At 37.9% G+C, this 14,893-nt stretch overlaps 1 protein-coding gene across 3 annotated transcripts; it reads right to left on the bottom strand.

The window, feature by feature from the left end:
- Positions 1-1,537: 1,537 nt before the first annotated feature.
- On the bottom strand, positions 1,538-12,081 carry LOC148085774 (desmoglein-2.1-like). Of its 3 annotated transcripts, none has more exons than XM_087783843.1 (14): positions 11,961-12,081; positions 9,963-10,094; positions 7,684-7,839; positions 7,460-7,601; positions 7,083-7,243; positions 6,887-7,021; positions 6,612-6,797; positions 5,466-5,713; positions 5,264-5,406; positions 4,000-4,221; positions 3,677-3,919; positions 3,350-3,468; positions 2,726-3,010; positions 1,538-2,658 (listed from the first exon to the last, which is right to left on the bottom strand). In XM_087783843.1, exons 1-14 carry the CDS (start codon positions 12,000-12,002, stop codon positions 1,843-1,845), a joined length of 3,030 nt encoding a protein of 1,009 aa, XP_087639969.1. In that variant the 5' UTR covers positions 12,003-12,081; the 3' UTR covers positions 1,538-1,842. The 3 variants fall into 3 exon arrangements, with proteins under 3 accessions (XP_087639969.1, XP_087639972.1, XP_087639970.1); XM_087783846.1 differs by having other exon boundaries at positions 11,968-12,062; XM_087783844.1 differs by having other exon boundaries at positions 11,514-12,056.
- Between the last annotated feature and the right edge of the window lie 2,812 nt (positions 12,082-14,893).

Genomic DNA, 14,893 nt, shown 5'->3' with positions numbered 1-14,893 from the left:
AAGCTTCATTATTTCGTCAAAAACCTAAAAAAAAAGGAGAAAATCTCATATATTCAGTATAAATATCCTCATATTATTTAACCTCTTTATATTTGACTGAATTTCAACCTTATTTTATTTCTTACATCTTCATGCAAACAAATTGGCTTTTCACTACTGTATTTAATAAAATATTAAACATTAGATTTAAACTTCAAGCTCAGAGCCAGAACTTAATAGCTAAACTACAGATTATTTATTTTATCCATAGCTGTTCTCAGGCTGGTCGCTAAACAACAAGAGGTGGATCTTCTTGATCTGGATTTTGCACTGAATATGATTGTCTGCTTCTCCGAGTTGTAAAACAACTCTGGGGTCAAAAAAGAGTTTCAGTTCAACTGTTAAGAGATGTTTGTGCTATTAAAGTCGGAGACCAAAGGAAAGATTAACATAGAAAATGAGATAAGGACCACTTTCTCCAAACCGTCCCCTCAACACAAAAAAGAGCCACATTTCAAACTTGATATGGTTCCTACAATGTGTCTTTATTATAACTGCGTCGTTATTTTTGTCCTCATTTATGTCCCATTATGTTTGTTCTTATGACTGTATTTTATTTTCTAAATACAAGTTTCTCCAGATCCAAAAATGTTGCCAAAAAAAACAACAACAACTAAAAGTTGCTTCTTGGTTTCTTGGAAATGTTATTTGTTCATGAGAGAGCTCAGTTCTTAAGACCATTTATCTGTCATCACTCAACATAATTTGTTTTTTTGTTAAAACATGACTGAACCAGCTGGAAAACCTTTTAGCAAATACTGCACATTAAATGGTAGCCTTGGTGACTGAATAATTAATTAAATAACTAGTTTTAACTAGTTTTAACCTTTGAGTGGCTTTCAGGAAGCACCAGAAAATTGTACTTTTCTCACAAATGTTTAAGGTGGTGACGATGAGATACAGGCAGATATTTTCTCAGGGTCAGTGCACTGTGAGTGTTTGCCATAAACAGACAGGGTGTGGTTCGTCGTAATCCTGTCCTGATCAGGCGTGTCTGCGTGACTCACCATCGAGTTCCCATCACAGGTGTCTCACAGATGTTTCAGTCCCAGTCTGTCAAAAACAACAAACAACAACCAGACAAGCATCTGATCTGTTTGACTGCAGAAAGTTGTTTCTTAAAAAAACAAAAACAAAACATTTTTAGTGTCAAAGTTTTTACATTTTAGTATCCAGGATTTGTTCCAATAAGTGACTTCTGAGAGAAAAATAAACTTAGCCTGTTACTTTGCTACCTTGGGTGGAGTTATTAGGTTCGGTAAGCTCCTAGGAAAACAGGTTCCACAAGAACCTTTTTTTTTTTTTTTTGATCTGGCTAAACATTTGCACACACAAAAAAGCTGAGACGGCAGTTTTGATGCGTCGGGTAATGTTTACAAAGGGCCGCTTTCAACAGACACACCCTAGTTACCATATGAACAGCACCTGTTGGAAAAAAACCTTACATTTGTCATGTTACGAACATAGTTGAGTATAATAAATCAATCAAATAAGAATCTTTAATTTAACTTGTATAAAAAATGTTTAATAAACAATCACAGTTAAGTCCAGTTAAATGAGCAATGATTTGTGAAACTTTTAATCTAAAAGTCTGGATTCCCCTCTCAAGATGCCTTTTGGATCACAAGCATGAAAACAAAGTAATTTAACAATCCAGAGTATTTGAACTCATTTGGACTCTTTCTTCACCACCTTCCTGTTTTTGGTGCGGATTGTTGCAGGTCCTCTACTATCTTTTGAGGAGCTGCTGTTGCTCTGACTGAGTCTCTGGGATGTAGAATCTTGGTGCGTACTCTGTTTCTATCAGTGTGTAGATCCCCTTCTCAAAGCCACCAAACCACCTCCAGTTGAACAACTCGATTGACTTCTAATAACTTTCTGTGACTTTGCCGCAGCCTTGCCCTCCATCGCCCTCAAGGTCTGGGCACGTGGTAGCTTTTTAGATTGGATCAGGTCAAAACCATTTCCCGGACGCCCCCCTTCGACCAGGAACATTCCAGTGGTATTGGCTGTACCGACAGACATCAAGGCGTCATTGGTCCGAGCTCCATTTACCAGAACCACGCTCTGAAGATGAGCTGCAGGTGCGTCAGTGAGGACCATGTTGGTCTGGAGTTTGGGTTGGACCACGTACTGCACCGCTTGCATCACAGGGGGGGTGGCAAAATAAACAGGCTGCTGCTGCAGAAGAAACCGTTGGCCTTGAAATGCCGCTGAATTCCCTTCAGCTTTCCACCCACTTGCTGTAGCAGAGCTTTCATGAACTACCTGAGAACTCCTGGAGGTCTGTTTGACCACAGAATCCACTGTACGGGACACAGTCGTACTGGGTGTTCTTGGAAGATGCTGGTCAGTTGACGGTATGGACTTCATTTCGTGAGCACCAGGGAGTTGACTGACGACAGGACTCGTTTGTGTTTCGACTGGTTCGGTTAAACCGCCACACACATCAGCAAGTGTTCGGAACTTCTCACTGAGGTCATCAAGGAAGCTCAGGTCATTATCGGACTCCAAAAGACTGCAGCAGCCGAGAGAGCCAGCTGGAGATCCCAGCCCCTCGAAGTTATATTCATGAGCGCCGTCCATATAGGCCATATTGTGTAGTACACTGTTGTGTTTCTGTTGGACAAACAAAGACACGCAGGTCAATAAGTTTTCAAGGGATGATGTTTAGAATCTGTCTCACCTGACTGAAGTACTGTCCGAGGATATGATAAGGAAGTGCCATGTCATCCAAGATACTTCCTCTCACGTCTTGACTGTTTATTGTCTTGTTTTTACTGTAAAACTGTGTGTTGAGGTTTGTTTTCTTTGAACCCAGTACTTCAGTGGTTTCCCTACTAAGATAGCCCTGATAATGGCTTTTGTACAGTCCTTGCTCTCCATACTGGGCTGTGCCTAAAAGAGCGTTCTCTAAACCTGCACCAAGTTTTCCACCCATTTTCGTTGACTCGTAAATAAGTGGCACCCCCTGCAAAATAAAATAAACACAGGTCAAGAAAAGGTATCTCAAAATCACTATAGAACTCTCTCATAGTTTCCTTATTTAAATCCCGCCCTGTAATCACTCTGCTGAGATGCAGGTTCTGTTGTTTTTGGCCCACCTACTTTAAATGGCCCCTCACCTTTGAAATCAAAATACAGACCTTTGACTTTACCACAGATGAATGAATTAATGGTTGACGTATGATTGGTTAACATCCTGATGTTATCCAATCAAAGTCATTTGGCAGGACTATTGAAAGTATTCTTTAATGAAGAACGCAAGCAAAAGGTATTAAATTGACTTGTTTTTTTATGTTTTACTTACAGTGTATTCTTGTGGACTCTCTGAGTTGTACTGTACAAAGTGTGAATTTTCTTCAAAAGGCATCTCACTCATCATCATCGTTTTGCCACATTGGCAGAAGAGGAGAACCAATGGAAGGACTGTGCAGTAGAAAAAACAAATGATTACGGAAATGTTTTAATGTATTGGTGTAGAAATTAAATTATAACCTACATTTATTCACTTATTTTATGTGTCAAATATATTCTTACAAATAAGTTAGCTTAGCATTAACTCATCCACGTAAAGTATACTTTACTCATCAAAATTCAACTTCAAATATAGATGTTTTTGTCCTGCACCACGTACGCAGAAATGCCACGAGTCCAAGGATAATCGGTCCGATGCATGCAGGTCCAAGCTTAAAGTCTGTACTGGGTTGACCGTTCCCTCCTATCTTCCCACACTTGACTCCATCCTCACATGTACACACTATGACTTTCGCAATCTGCGGTTCTGGACACGCCTTTCCTTGCTCATCCCGGATTAAAAACTCCACTTCGTACAACCCTGGCCAGGTGGACTCGAGGGCCCTGAGGATTACGGTTGTGTCTGGGAAATAAAAAGGTACAAAACATTCACAAAACCACTACCTGACAGAATGTGTAGGTTGAATGTCAAGTTTATCTCACCATTCATATACTCAACCTCCCACTTCCCCCGAGTGCCCTCCGGGACGATGGCAAACTGGAATGGAGGTCCATTAGGGTACAAATCTTCATCACTGGCTTGGATGAAAACGGCCTGTTTGCTTGTGCACATAGTGTGGGTCTCACTGGTGAGGATAGGACAGTTATCGTTGAAGTCTTCCACCTGGATGGCCAGCGTGCCAGTAGCTGTTTTAGATGGTACGTCTATCGGAATACAAAGAACATATTTCAAGTTAAAGCTTGTTGAGTGGATTCAGCAGGCTCCTCTAGCCGGAAGGATATGTTTAGTAGAAGTTTGGATTTGATCCTTTGTCTAATACAGCCATTTCAATAGCATTAATAGTACTTTAAAGACAAAACAAAAAGTTGTTAATTACGGGGCTCTTAGATGACAGTATAATGCTACTTAGGATTATGGTTGTGGTGTTTCCAAAACAAGTCGGCCTGCTTCATCTGCCAACACAACCGACGTTTGTAGCTAGATAGATAAACTTCCTGTGGCCGTCTTGGCAAACAAGTTCTACGAGTAATTGTAAACACGCTGGAAATGAACACAACAGTGTATCTGTTTTTAGGTTCCCAAAAGTGGAAACACGGCAGTTCAACAACACACAAAGAAGTATCTGCTTAAGGGGAAAATACCAGCACAAAGTTATTTGTTGTCATTCTTTAGCTAGTTTAGTTCTTTAGCTATTGGTTAATCATATGCAGACAGAGAAAACACACTACTAACTTGAAATATACATTTTTAATTATTTTGTGTAATTATTTGTTTATTTTGTCATCACATTTTGATTGTGACATTTTCAACCAAATCATAAGAGAGAATATGATCCTAAAAAGATATTAACTGGCTGTATTGTATAGTAAATGTCAGGTGAAAAATGTTACATCGACACAAATGTTATGCGATCAGTATCGCGTGAGAACTTTCCTAGATGCTTTCTGAAGGTAGAATTCCTGGTCACCCGGGCGACGTTGGTAAACATTCCGACATGGCACCGAGCAGGAAAAAAAAAACCCTTTCACTTTATCTCCTTTCCTGTATGAGCGCTTACAGGTTTCTATCATGGATTTCTGTCCGAGGAATTATCGGTACACCAAAACATTTTAGGTGTTCAGTTCAGTACAGTATGTGGAACTTTAAAAAAAAACATGTTGGAATGGCCCCAATAAACAAGGTGGCAGAGGCTGCTCGTTTACTGCGATCTTTTCTTGCCCCAACATGACTTACTAACAAACCTACCTGCTGTGATGCAGAGAACTTTGGCGTAGTAGGTTCCATTTTTCAAGAACGGCGATTCTCTGTCTGGCAACTTGTTCAGTCTAATCTCGGCTGTTGTCGGATCGACGGACAGCCAGTTATCGGGATCAGAACCTTTAAAATATCTTCAAGAAAAGCTTAGTTAGTCATGCGTAGAGAAGGGAGATGATTGGGTTTGTCTAACCTGACGTTCTCCGCTGGTTTTCTGGTGTCAGAGTCGAAGGCAGTGTAGCGGGTGATCACGTCTTGGATGCTGGGTTCTCCCTCTCTGATGGGAATAGCTTTGACTTCTGGCTCAAAATATGGTCCTTCTTCTTGGTTCATCACATTGACCAGGACTGTACAGGATTCCGGTTCCGAATTGGTTCCTGGAGCCTTGTTTTTGACGGTCAATTTCAGTTCGAGCTGCTTTATGGTCTCATAATCCAAGGGCTGCACACGGACATTAAGAAACAAACATGTTCTCACTTGTTATTTTGTTGGTTCATATTATATATATTGTTTAATTATGATTCGTATCAGAGAGACTCCGTGACTAGAGTCAAGTCTCAATGGACCAGGAGGCGACCAGAGAAAAGCACTTGGTGAGACTAACATCAACGAACTTATTCATCATTAATTCGTCTATCCATCGATTCATCCATTTATCTTTCATTTGTCTATCCATCAATTTATCCTCCCATCATCCGTTTGTCCATCCATCAATTCATCCTCCCATCATCCGTTTTTTCCATCCATCAATTCATCCTCCCATCATCAGTTTGTCTATCCATCATTCATCCATTCATCTTTCATTTGTCTATCCATCAATTCATCCATTTATCTTTCATGCGTCTATCCATCAATTCATCCTCCTATCATCCATTTGTCTATCCATCAATTCATCCTCCTATCATCTATTTGTCTATCCATCAATTCATCCTCCTATCATCCATTTGTCTATCCATCAATTCATCCTCCCATCCTCCCATCATCCATTTATCTTTCTTTCAATTAATCATTAAACATTCATTTGTCTATTTGTTAATTTATCCATTGACTCATCTGTAACTTTTTGTCTATCATCCATTCATCCATCCCCCATGTGTCTACTCAACGATACATCCATTCATTCATCCATCCATCCATTTTTTCTTTGTCTATCCATAAATGTATCCGTCCCTCATCCATTTGCCTATTGATCTATTTGTCCATCCATGCACTTGAATATAAGTAGATTTATCGATCCATAAACAATTTGTCTATCCATCGGTTCATCCAACTGTTGTATATAAATGTATGATCTGTCTCGTCAGTACATGAAAACGAAGAGACGTTCAATTCAAACTACCTTTTCCAGCCTCAGGACTCCCTCGTTGGTCTCAGGGTCTGTGTTGATGCTGAAATATTCTGCCCCGTTGTCTCCCACAATTTCATACACGGCTTCCCAGTTCTCAGTGTTTCTGAGGTCCAGGTCGTCCGCTTTGATTCTCAACACCTCTAGTTCCTGTGAGTTCTCCTCAACGTTCACTTCATACTGCGGCCCAGAATCATCATGAAACCAGAGCAAAATGGTTAAGGTTTGTGTTTAGTTTTAATGAACATGTTTGTACAGTATTAACTCACTTGTGCCTTTTCTATAGTAGGAGGGTTGTCGTTGACATCGAGCACATCGATGGTGACGGTTCCCGTCCCAGTGTTCCCGCCTGGTGCGCCGTTCAGATCCTGACCTTTTATGATCAGAATGTACCGATCCGTTTTCTGGAATAACAAAAAGGCCATGTGAAGGCAGCAGTTGTGTTGACACACTTTACTTTGGTACCTCTCTGTCCAGCGTAGGCTTGTTGACGTGAATCTTCCCATCATTCGTGATGTAGAACATGCCTTCGGGGGGAACTTCTTCCACGATGCTGTAGACGATCTGAGAGTTGGGATTCCCTGGCTCGTCTGCATCAGTCGCGCTTACTTTCATAACGAATGTGCCTGGAGCCATATATCATCCATAAATCAAAGACTGAGAGTTCTCCGCTTTTTACAAGTAGTTGTACAGCACGTTCTACACACTTTCCGCCAACAGGTAGAGGTTTGTTGTTGTGTTAAGAGAGTGTCGAGCAATTAATTCAACAAGAAGGATAATAGAATGAGGCATTCACAACATTACGATACACGAAATGTGGTGAATGGCGGGGAGGCGCTGACCTTTATCGCTGAGTTCCTCTACAGACACCGGCTTGTTAGCCATGAACACGGGACTGTTGTCGTTTTCATCCTCTACTTTTACTATGATCTCAATTTTTCTCTCCGCCTGTGAGCCATCTTGAAAGGTGGCGACGCCTTCAAGCTAAAGGAAAATGGAAAAACCCCAAAATAAATATCACGAGGACTTTCTTCCCGTTGTTGTGATACTGTTTTTTTTAACGTACATAGTATGTAGCGATGAGCTCTCTGTCAAGTTGTTTGCTCAAGTGGATGTTTCCATTTTGAGGATCCACATAGAACACATTGAGTGGTTCCTTGTTGGCGCCGACACCTTCCAGGGAGTACATGACATGATGGTTCACATCTTGATCCCATCGAATCTGAAACAGAGATGACAATTTGTCTTTTATGACGAAGTATATTTTCGGCCTAAATACTTTATATCAGGGATCTCTTCTTTCGTGCCGTAGACCCGTTAAATGTCAGAATTATATTCACGGATTTGACGATAACATAGAAAAATAAACATGGCATGGTCTATTAGCTTTTAGAGACATTGTGCCGATTTGTGAACATGTTTGGGTTTAAACATTATTTATATGGAACAACGGCCCTCCTTTTTTTAGTTTCTAAAAGCGCCTTCTGAAATGATAGTTAGTGGTCGAATTAAGTAAGTAAGTAAGTAAGTAAGTCATTTTTATTTGTAGAATTTGTAGAGCGCTTTTCCAGACCAGGGTCACAAAGCGCTTAAACAATCAAAACAATATTCAATAAAGTATATACTTAAAAGGACAAGATAAAACTGATAACACAACAGGAGTTCCAGAAAATCAAGCTGCCAACAACACAAGGAAACTTGAAATTTTTTTTAACATAAACTGGTCTGCGAAGACTATCTTAACGTATTGGACGGATTATACAAAGCCATCTTGACATTGTCTGCACCGTTCTACCATTTTGCAACCAGTCTGTCCTGCTCCTATGGAGCCCGGGGGGGCAGGAGTGTCAGAGGGAGTCACCTGAGAAACACCTGAAAGGCTGCTCGTGCACTCTTTGATGTGTGACTGTTCTGTGACGAAATGATTTCGTTCTCAGTGCTGCTGGTGTAAAAATGTGTCCCATTGTCAGTTCCTGACAGTGACCCAGGTGTGTCTCTTAAAGGACACACCCAAATTCTTCTCAACTAAAAACTCTGTAGGGTTGACTGCTACTTTTCCACGTGTTATTGAAGGATTTGACAGGTATTATCTCCCATGTTTGCATCCAAAAAAATCACTTTATTAATGTTGATCTCCGAACATTCTCGTAGCTTCTCGTGAGGCGGGTCCTATTCAACCGGAAGCTGAAAAAATAGCCCGGTTGCGCCCTCTTGCGGCAAAGATATTACACTTCCCTGCCCCACTGTTTTTTTTTCTTTCAGGCTGTTATTCTGCCACAACAAATCTCAATGAAATCCAAGAGGAATGTTAACTAGAGTTTGGCATCAATAAAGTGACACTAACGTAGACAGTGAACCAATCATAAGAAAGAACAGGTGTATATTTCTTCTTCCTATTCTTCTTCTTTTTGTAGTGTTTGTCAAACAATGTTAAAGTGGATCCTAATGTTATTTTTCATTGAATTAAAACACAACACTATGGTCAATTATACTCATAAATAACCATCTTTTATATTCACTCTACTAGGTGCCGTAGAATGATAACCTTTTTCATTCTTTTATTCTGTGAAGCCACGACTTCTGTTGTGTTTACAAAACTGGAAATTAAAGTTTGTGATCCCGATTTAGTCTCTAAATTATAACATTTGTCATCGACATTTCTATTTAATATTGCTTTTAAATCCAAAATGATCTCGATCTATCTTAAATTAATCAGGAACGTGCAGTCAGGGTAGTCGGGTGAGGCAGAGCTTCACCTCTCAATGCACAAACTGCGTTGACACATGTAATTGACCCGCGCCGGTTGCCGTATTTCTGAATGTCGCCAATATAATGCTCACATATAAGTTTATTTGCCTTGATTTTCCACAGTCTGGCTGATGTCTTTAACTATTAAAGTTTAATGTTTGTAAGGGTCTTATTTAGTTTCGCTGATCGGAAAATACAACCGCAGTAAAAAGGCAAAGCTTGAGGCACGCAATACTGTGCCTCCACAAACTACGTCACATCTCCACTGAGGTGCAGAGACTTTTAAAACTAAAGGAAATAAGGTGGACTTTTACTTTTAATGTAGGTTTGTGTGGCAAATGAAAGGCGCATGGACTTTATCGACAGTCTTATCTCTTTTTTATACCATTCTATTTAAAGTGTCATATAATCAGTGAATCAACAATGAGTGAATCACAGTTTTTAGAATGCAGAAACCTCGAGCATAACCAGACAAATCTGCCATACTTTAAACTATAACGAGAAATTAAATTAAAAGGTTATATTTGGCAGTGAAAAATAAAACCACAGAAAATGAGCCTGTACGAACAAATTATTATATATAAAAAAAACAATTACCTTGGCCAGGAATTTCAGATTACTGTAATCTTTGTTCTCCTTCAAGACTTGTGGGGGAATGATCCAATCCCTTTTCCTTCTTGACAGATTGAGTGACGAGTTACCGATGGCATCGGCAAAACTCACCTGGACCTGTGGTAGAAGAGAAGTGCAGGAGGAATCGTAAATAGTGAAATGAAAGAACAACGTTTCAACCTGAATGTTATGTTGTGCTTTTATCAGGAAGCGTGCCCACCTTCACCAACCACTAGATGGCGTCCTTTTATTTAACCAGGAGCCTTCTATCGAGACTTCCTTATAAATAGTTTTGAGAATATATTTGTATATATTTTGTTTCCATTACAGACCTGCTCCTTTTTTTGTGATCACATTATTTTGCATAAATGAAAGTTAAGTGTGACATTAATAAATAACTTCTATATGCTGACAAACTAAAAAAAAAGGATTGATTGTATATATTGCAACCCTATTTATGATTAAAATAGTTAATACATAATACTATACTATAATACGTATAAATAAAGCACAGTTTCAGACAGTCACAGAGTTCTTTCACTTTAAATAAATGCAAAATGAAATGAAAATTAAAATCATGATTTTCTTTAGAATGAATAAGAAAAAGTTAGACTTTGAATGGATTCTCAAAATGTATGGTCATAGAACATTTGTGACGTTATCTGTTAAACAAGTCTTAGACAAGAGTTCGATAGCCAGGGCGGAAGATAAATGAGGGTATGTGGAGGTCAGGTTCCGTGGGCATGAGTTTTAATTTTGCGGGATTTTGAGTTGAATGTTTTACTTAAAGTTCACCAAGGCTGGTTTGGTTGAGAAGGAAAATAAAGCACTTTTTGATCTTCGTCTTGATCGTTGAAAACAGCATCTTGACCTCCAGGGTGGGGTGAATACATTCTGTTTGTAACATTGAAATCTGATCAGGTTGTCGCACACAAGATGATTACTTCAGAAAATGGGAAAAAAAATGGGCCTAAAACTGATCTTTGCATTACACCACAGCAAGATGTGAGAAAGTGTCTTATAAGAGACATCAGAATTGGATTTTCATTTTGATTAAGCGTAAAACAATTATAGTTGAACATAAAGAATATTGAATTATGTGTAATTGAGCTTATTACATTGAGTTCATGTTTATTTTAGTTGGACTTTTCCAGACAGGCCTAGTCAAAGAGTGAATGTGCGGTTTTATAAGATAATTTTAATATAGTAATATTTTCATAACTTTGACTCATTGATTAGTTTCGATGTTTTGAAAAAGTTAACATCTTTGCCCAAAAATGATTATGATTGATATCCCAAATGAGCGTTAAGTCAATAATTGCTTTTCTTCTAAATAAAAAAATGATGGAAAAAATATCACAAAGAAATGGTCAAAAGAAGATTTAAAGGAAATAAATTAAGATACAACTACAGAATTAGGGTTTCAAAATAAGCATTCATGTATGCTGTTACTCATATTAAACATTTAAAATTCCATTACTACTCATGATCTTTTATGTATTAAAAGCATACATGCTAATAATTACTAATAAATACCTTGTTTTTCAGTTTTTATTTCTTGCTTTGAGGCCAAAGAATTTATCTGACGACTTTCAAAAATGAAGCTTGACCAACTTTAATGTGGCATTGACCGTGTTCATTATGACACTCATTTATTAAGATTTCCTGTAAGACAAACTGTGTGTGTCTTTTGTTTCGTATCATTATTTATCCATTTCTTGCTCTTGTCTTTGCGAGTTCCATTTTTCTTCGTCGCCATTTTTCCCCTCATAACTTTTGCGAAGGTTTTTCATATGGAACGTCCAGGTCTTGGAGTGACGTTGTCAAAAAGTGGATCCAAAACCCTGATTTTTCGTCATTTAAATCGTCATGAAACGTACCTCCTGACAAAGATTACAAATATTGAGCCGAGCTAGTTTTGCTTTAATCGATGATCTCGTAAACCCGATGTCAAGGTCAACGCAGGGTCATCGTTCTACTCACTGCGTACAAAAGCACAAAGCAGGTCAGCGAGGAGAGCCACATCCTGGCCAGGAACCAGCAAGTGTTATTTCAATGAAGGCGAAAAACAAGACCTGACTGAGTGAGCTCAGCTTAGAGTGAGAACACACATGTATATATACCCACACCCTCCAAGCTACTGTGGAGGCGTGTGTGTGTGTGTGTGTGTGTGTGTTTGTTTGGAAATAATTCAACCACCATAAGAAGCCTGGAATCAATTTCCAGAGAAAGATATTTATGATGTTTATCTGAACGGTTATGAGATCAAAGATTACATTTGCAGTAATTCCTGAGAAAAGGATGTTCAGTATCAAAGTCTTAAACGTCTTGTATCTCATGCATTAAACATTATTTTTTGTTTTTTTAAATTAAGTTTTATTTTTCAAGAGGATTGAACAAAACTAAAAAAAGCATTCTAGGCCTAAAATATTTTTTGTCGTTTCAAGATATCTTTTATGAGCCAAAGATATATACTTTCAAGTGTGTAACTGCAAAATACCTAATAGGATAATACAACTAACTGAACTAAAATGTTGGAAGAACTTTGAAACATTGATTGATAATGCATTTAGTGATACAGGAGTGACTCACCTGAGGAAGGTTAACTAGAGTTTGGCATCAATCAAGTGACACTAACGTAGACGGTGAACAAATCATAAGAAAGAACAGGTTTATATTTCTTCTTCCTATAACTCTTCTTTTTGTAGTGTTTGTCGAACAATGTAAAAGTGGATCCTAATCTTATTTTTCATTTAATTAATTTAACACAACACTATGGTCAATTATACTCATAAATAAACAACTTTTATATTCACTCTACTAGGTGCCGTAGAATGGCTTCCTTGAGTATTGTTTTGATTGTTTAAGCGCTTTGTGACCCTTGTCTGGAAAAGCGCTTTACAAATAAAAATTACTTACTTACTTACTTACTTCCTTGGTGCTCAGTACTGTTTTTCTATTGCTTATTTTGAGTGATAACCTTTTTTATTATTTTATTCTGTGAAGCCACGACTTCTGTTGTGTTTACAAAACTGTCAATTAAAGTTTGTGATCCTGATTTAGTCTCTAAATTATAACATTTGTCATCGACATTTCTATTTAATATTGCTTTTAAATCCAAAATGATCTAGATCTATCTTAAGTTAATCAGGAATATGCAGTCAACTATTGAACTGAACTGAATTAACTATTGAAGTTTAATGTTTGTAAGGGTCTTATTTAGTTTCGCTGCTCGGAAAATACAACCGCAGTAAAAAGGCAAAGCTTGAGGCACACAATACTGTGCCTCCACAAACTACGTCTCATCTCCACTGAGGTGGAGAGACTTTTAAAACTAAAGGAAATAAGGTGGACTTTTACAACAAAGTAATGTAGGTTTGTGTGGCAAATGAAAGGCGCACTTTATCCAGTCTTATCACTTTTTTATACGATTGTATTTAAAGTTTCATATAATCAGTGAATCAACAATGAGCGAATCACAGTGTGACAGTGAGAAGAAAAGAAAAACCTTTTAGAATGCAGAAACCTCGAGCATAACCAGACAAATCTGCCATACTTAAAGAAGTTAAATTTGGCACTGAAAAATAAAAACACTCTGACAGAAAAGGAGCCTGCACGAAAAAATTATTATATTAAAGAAAAAAAAAAACTTGGGACACGAATTTCAGATGACTGTAATCTTTGTTCTCCTTCAAGGTCTTTGGGTTCTTCTTGACAGATTGTGTGATGAGTTACCGATGACGCAAGGTCATCGTTCTACTCACTGCGTACAAAAGGACAAAGCAGGTCAGCGAGGAGAGCCAAATCCTGGCCAGGAACAAGCAATTGTAATCTCATGAGGGCGAGAACAAGACATGACTGAGTGAGTTGAGAGTGAGAAAACAAATATATATATATATATATCCACAGCCTCCAAGCTACTGTGGAGGCATTTGTGTGTGTTTGTTTTAAAATGATTCAACCACCATAAGAAGCCTGGAATCATTTTCCAAGGAACCACGTTTATGATCTGTATCTGAACTGTTATGACAGTAAAGATTAAATTTGCAGTAATTCCTGACAAGCAGGTCTCACTTTTATTACAGCAACGCCGTCGCTTGGGATTCTTTACTCTTGAGCCAAACTTAAATCTAGAGAGTTCTCACTAAACTTTACGGTAAATCCCCCAAATGCCATTTAATAGGAGGAAATAAACAGTTGGGTCTTCCTTGTAATCCTTTACTATCAAGGTCATACTCTATACTGTTTTAACCCACGTTTGCTAATCCTTTTTAAATTATTTATTAGTTCATTCACCTCTTTCTATATCCATTGATTGTTTAAAACTATTTTAAATTTTCAGCCAATTAAAAAGTCTCAGAACATTAACTATGGCAGGTTAAAGATTTTGAATACACAACTTTAAATAAATTGATAATTAATTAACATAATATTTCAGCTATGATTCTTATGTGAATGTCAAAGATGACAGGTTCATGGAGCTATAAATCAATATTCATCCACAATCGATGACTGCCATAGATCTAGAGGATGTAGATATCTTGATCTTTAAAGTATGTACTTTTTTGAGTATTGTTTTGATTGTCTAAGCGCTTTGTGACCCTGGTCTCGAAAAGCGCTATATAAATAAATATTACTTACTTACTTAATTACTTACTAATATCCCACAACATATAACAATAATTCAATATAGACTTCATATATATAATCATATTTTTGAAACTTCATATGTGTGTGAAGAATGCTGATGAGATATGAAATAACCGGTATCCAATTGAATAATTTACCCTTTTGAGTTTATATACGTGTAAATCTGACATAAAGGAGTCAGTGCCTCACCAACCATTAACCTCACCGCACGTCACTGAATTTAATCATGATGATTTCCACTCTTTTCCGTACAAATTAATTGTTTC

This window comes from Callionymus lyra, chromosome 2 (assembly GCF_982586985.1).
Source record: "Callionymus lyra chromosome 2, fCalLyr1.hap1.1, whole genome shotgun sequence".
Lineage (NCBI taxonomy): Eukaryota > Metazoa > Chordata > Actinopteri > Syngnathiformes > Callionymidae > Callionymus > Callionymus lyra.
The sequence above is the reverse complement of the archived record's forward strand: the minus strand, read 5'-3'. Positions and strand labels throughout refer to the sequence as shown.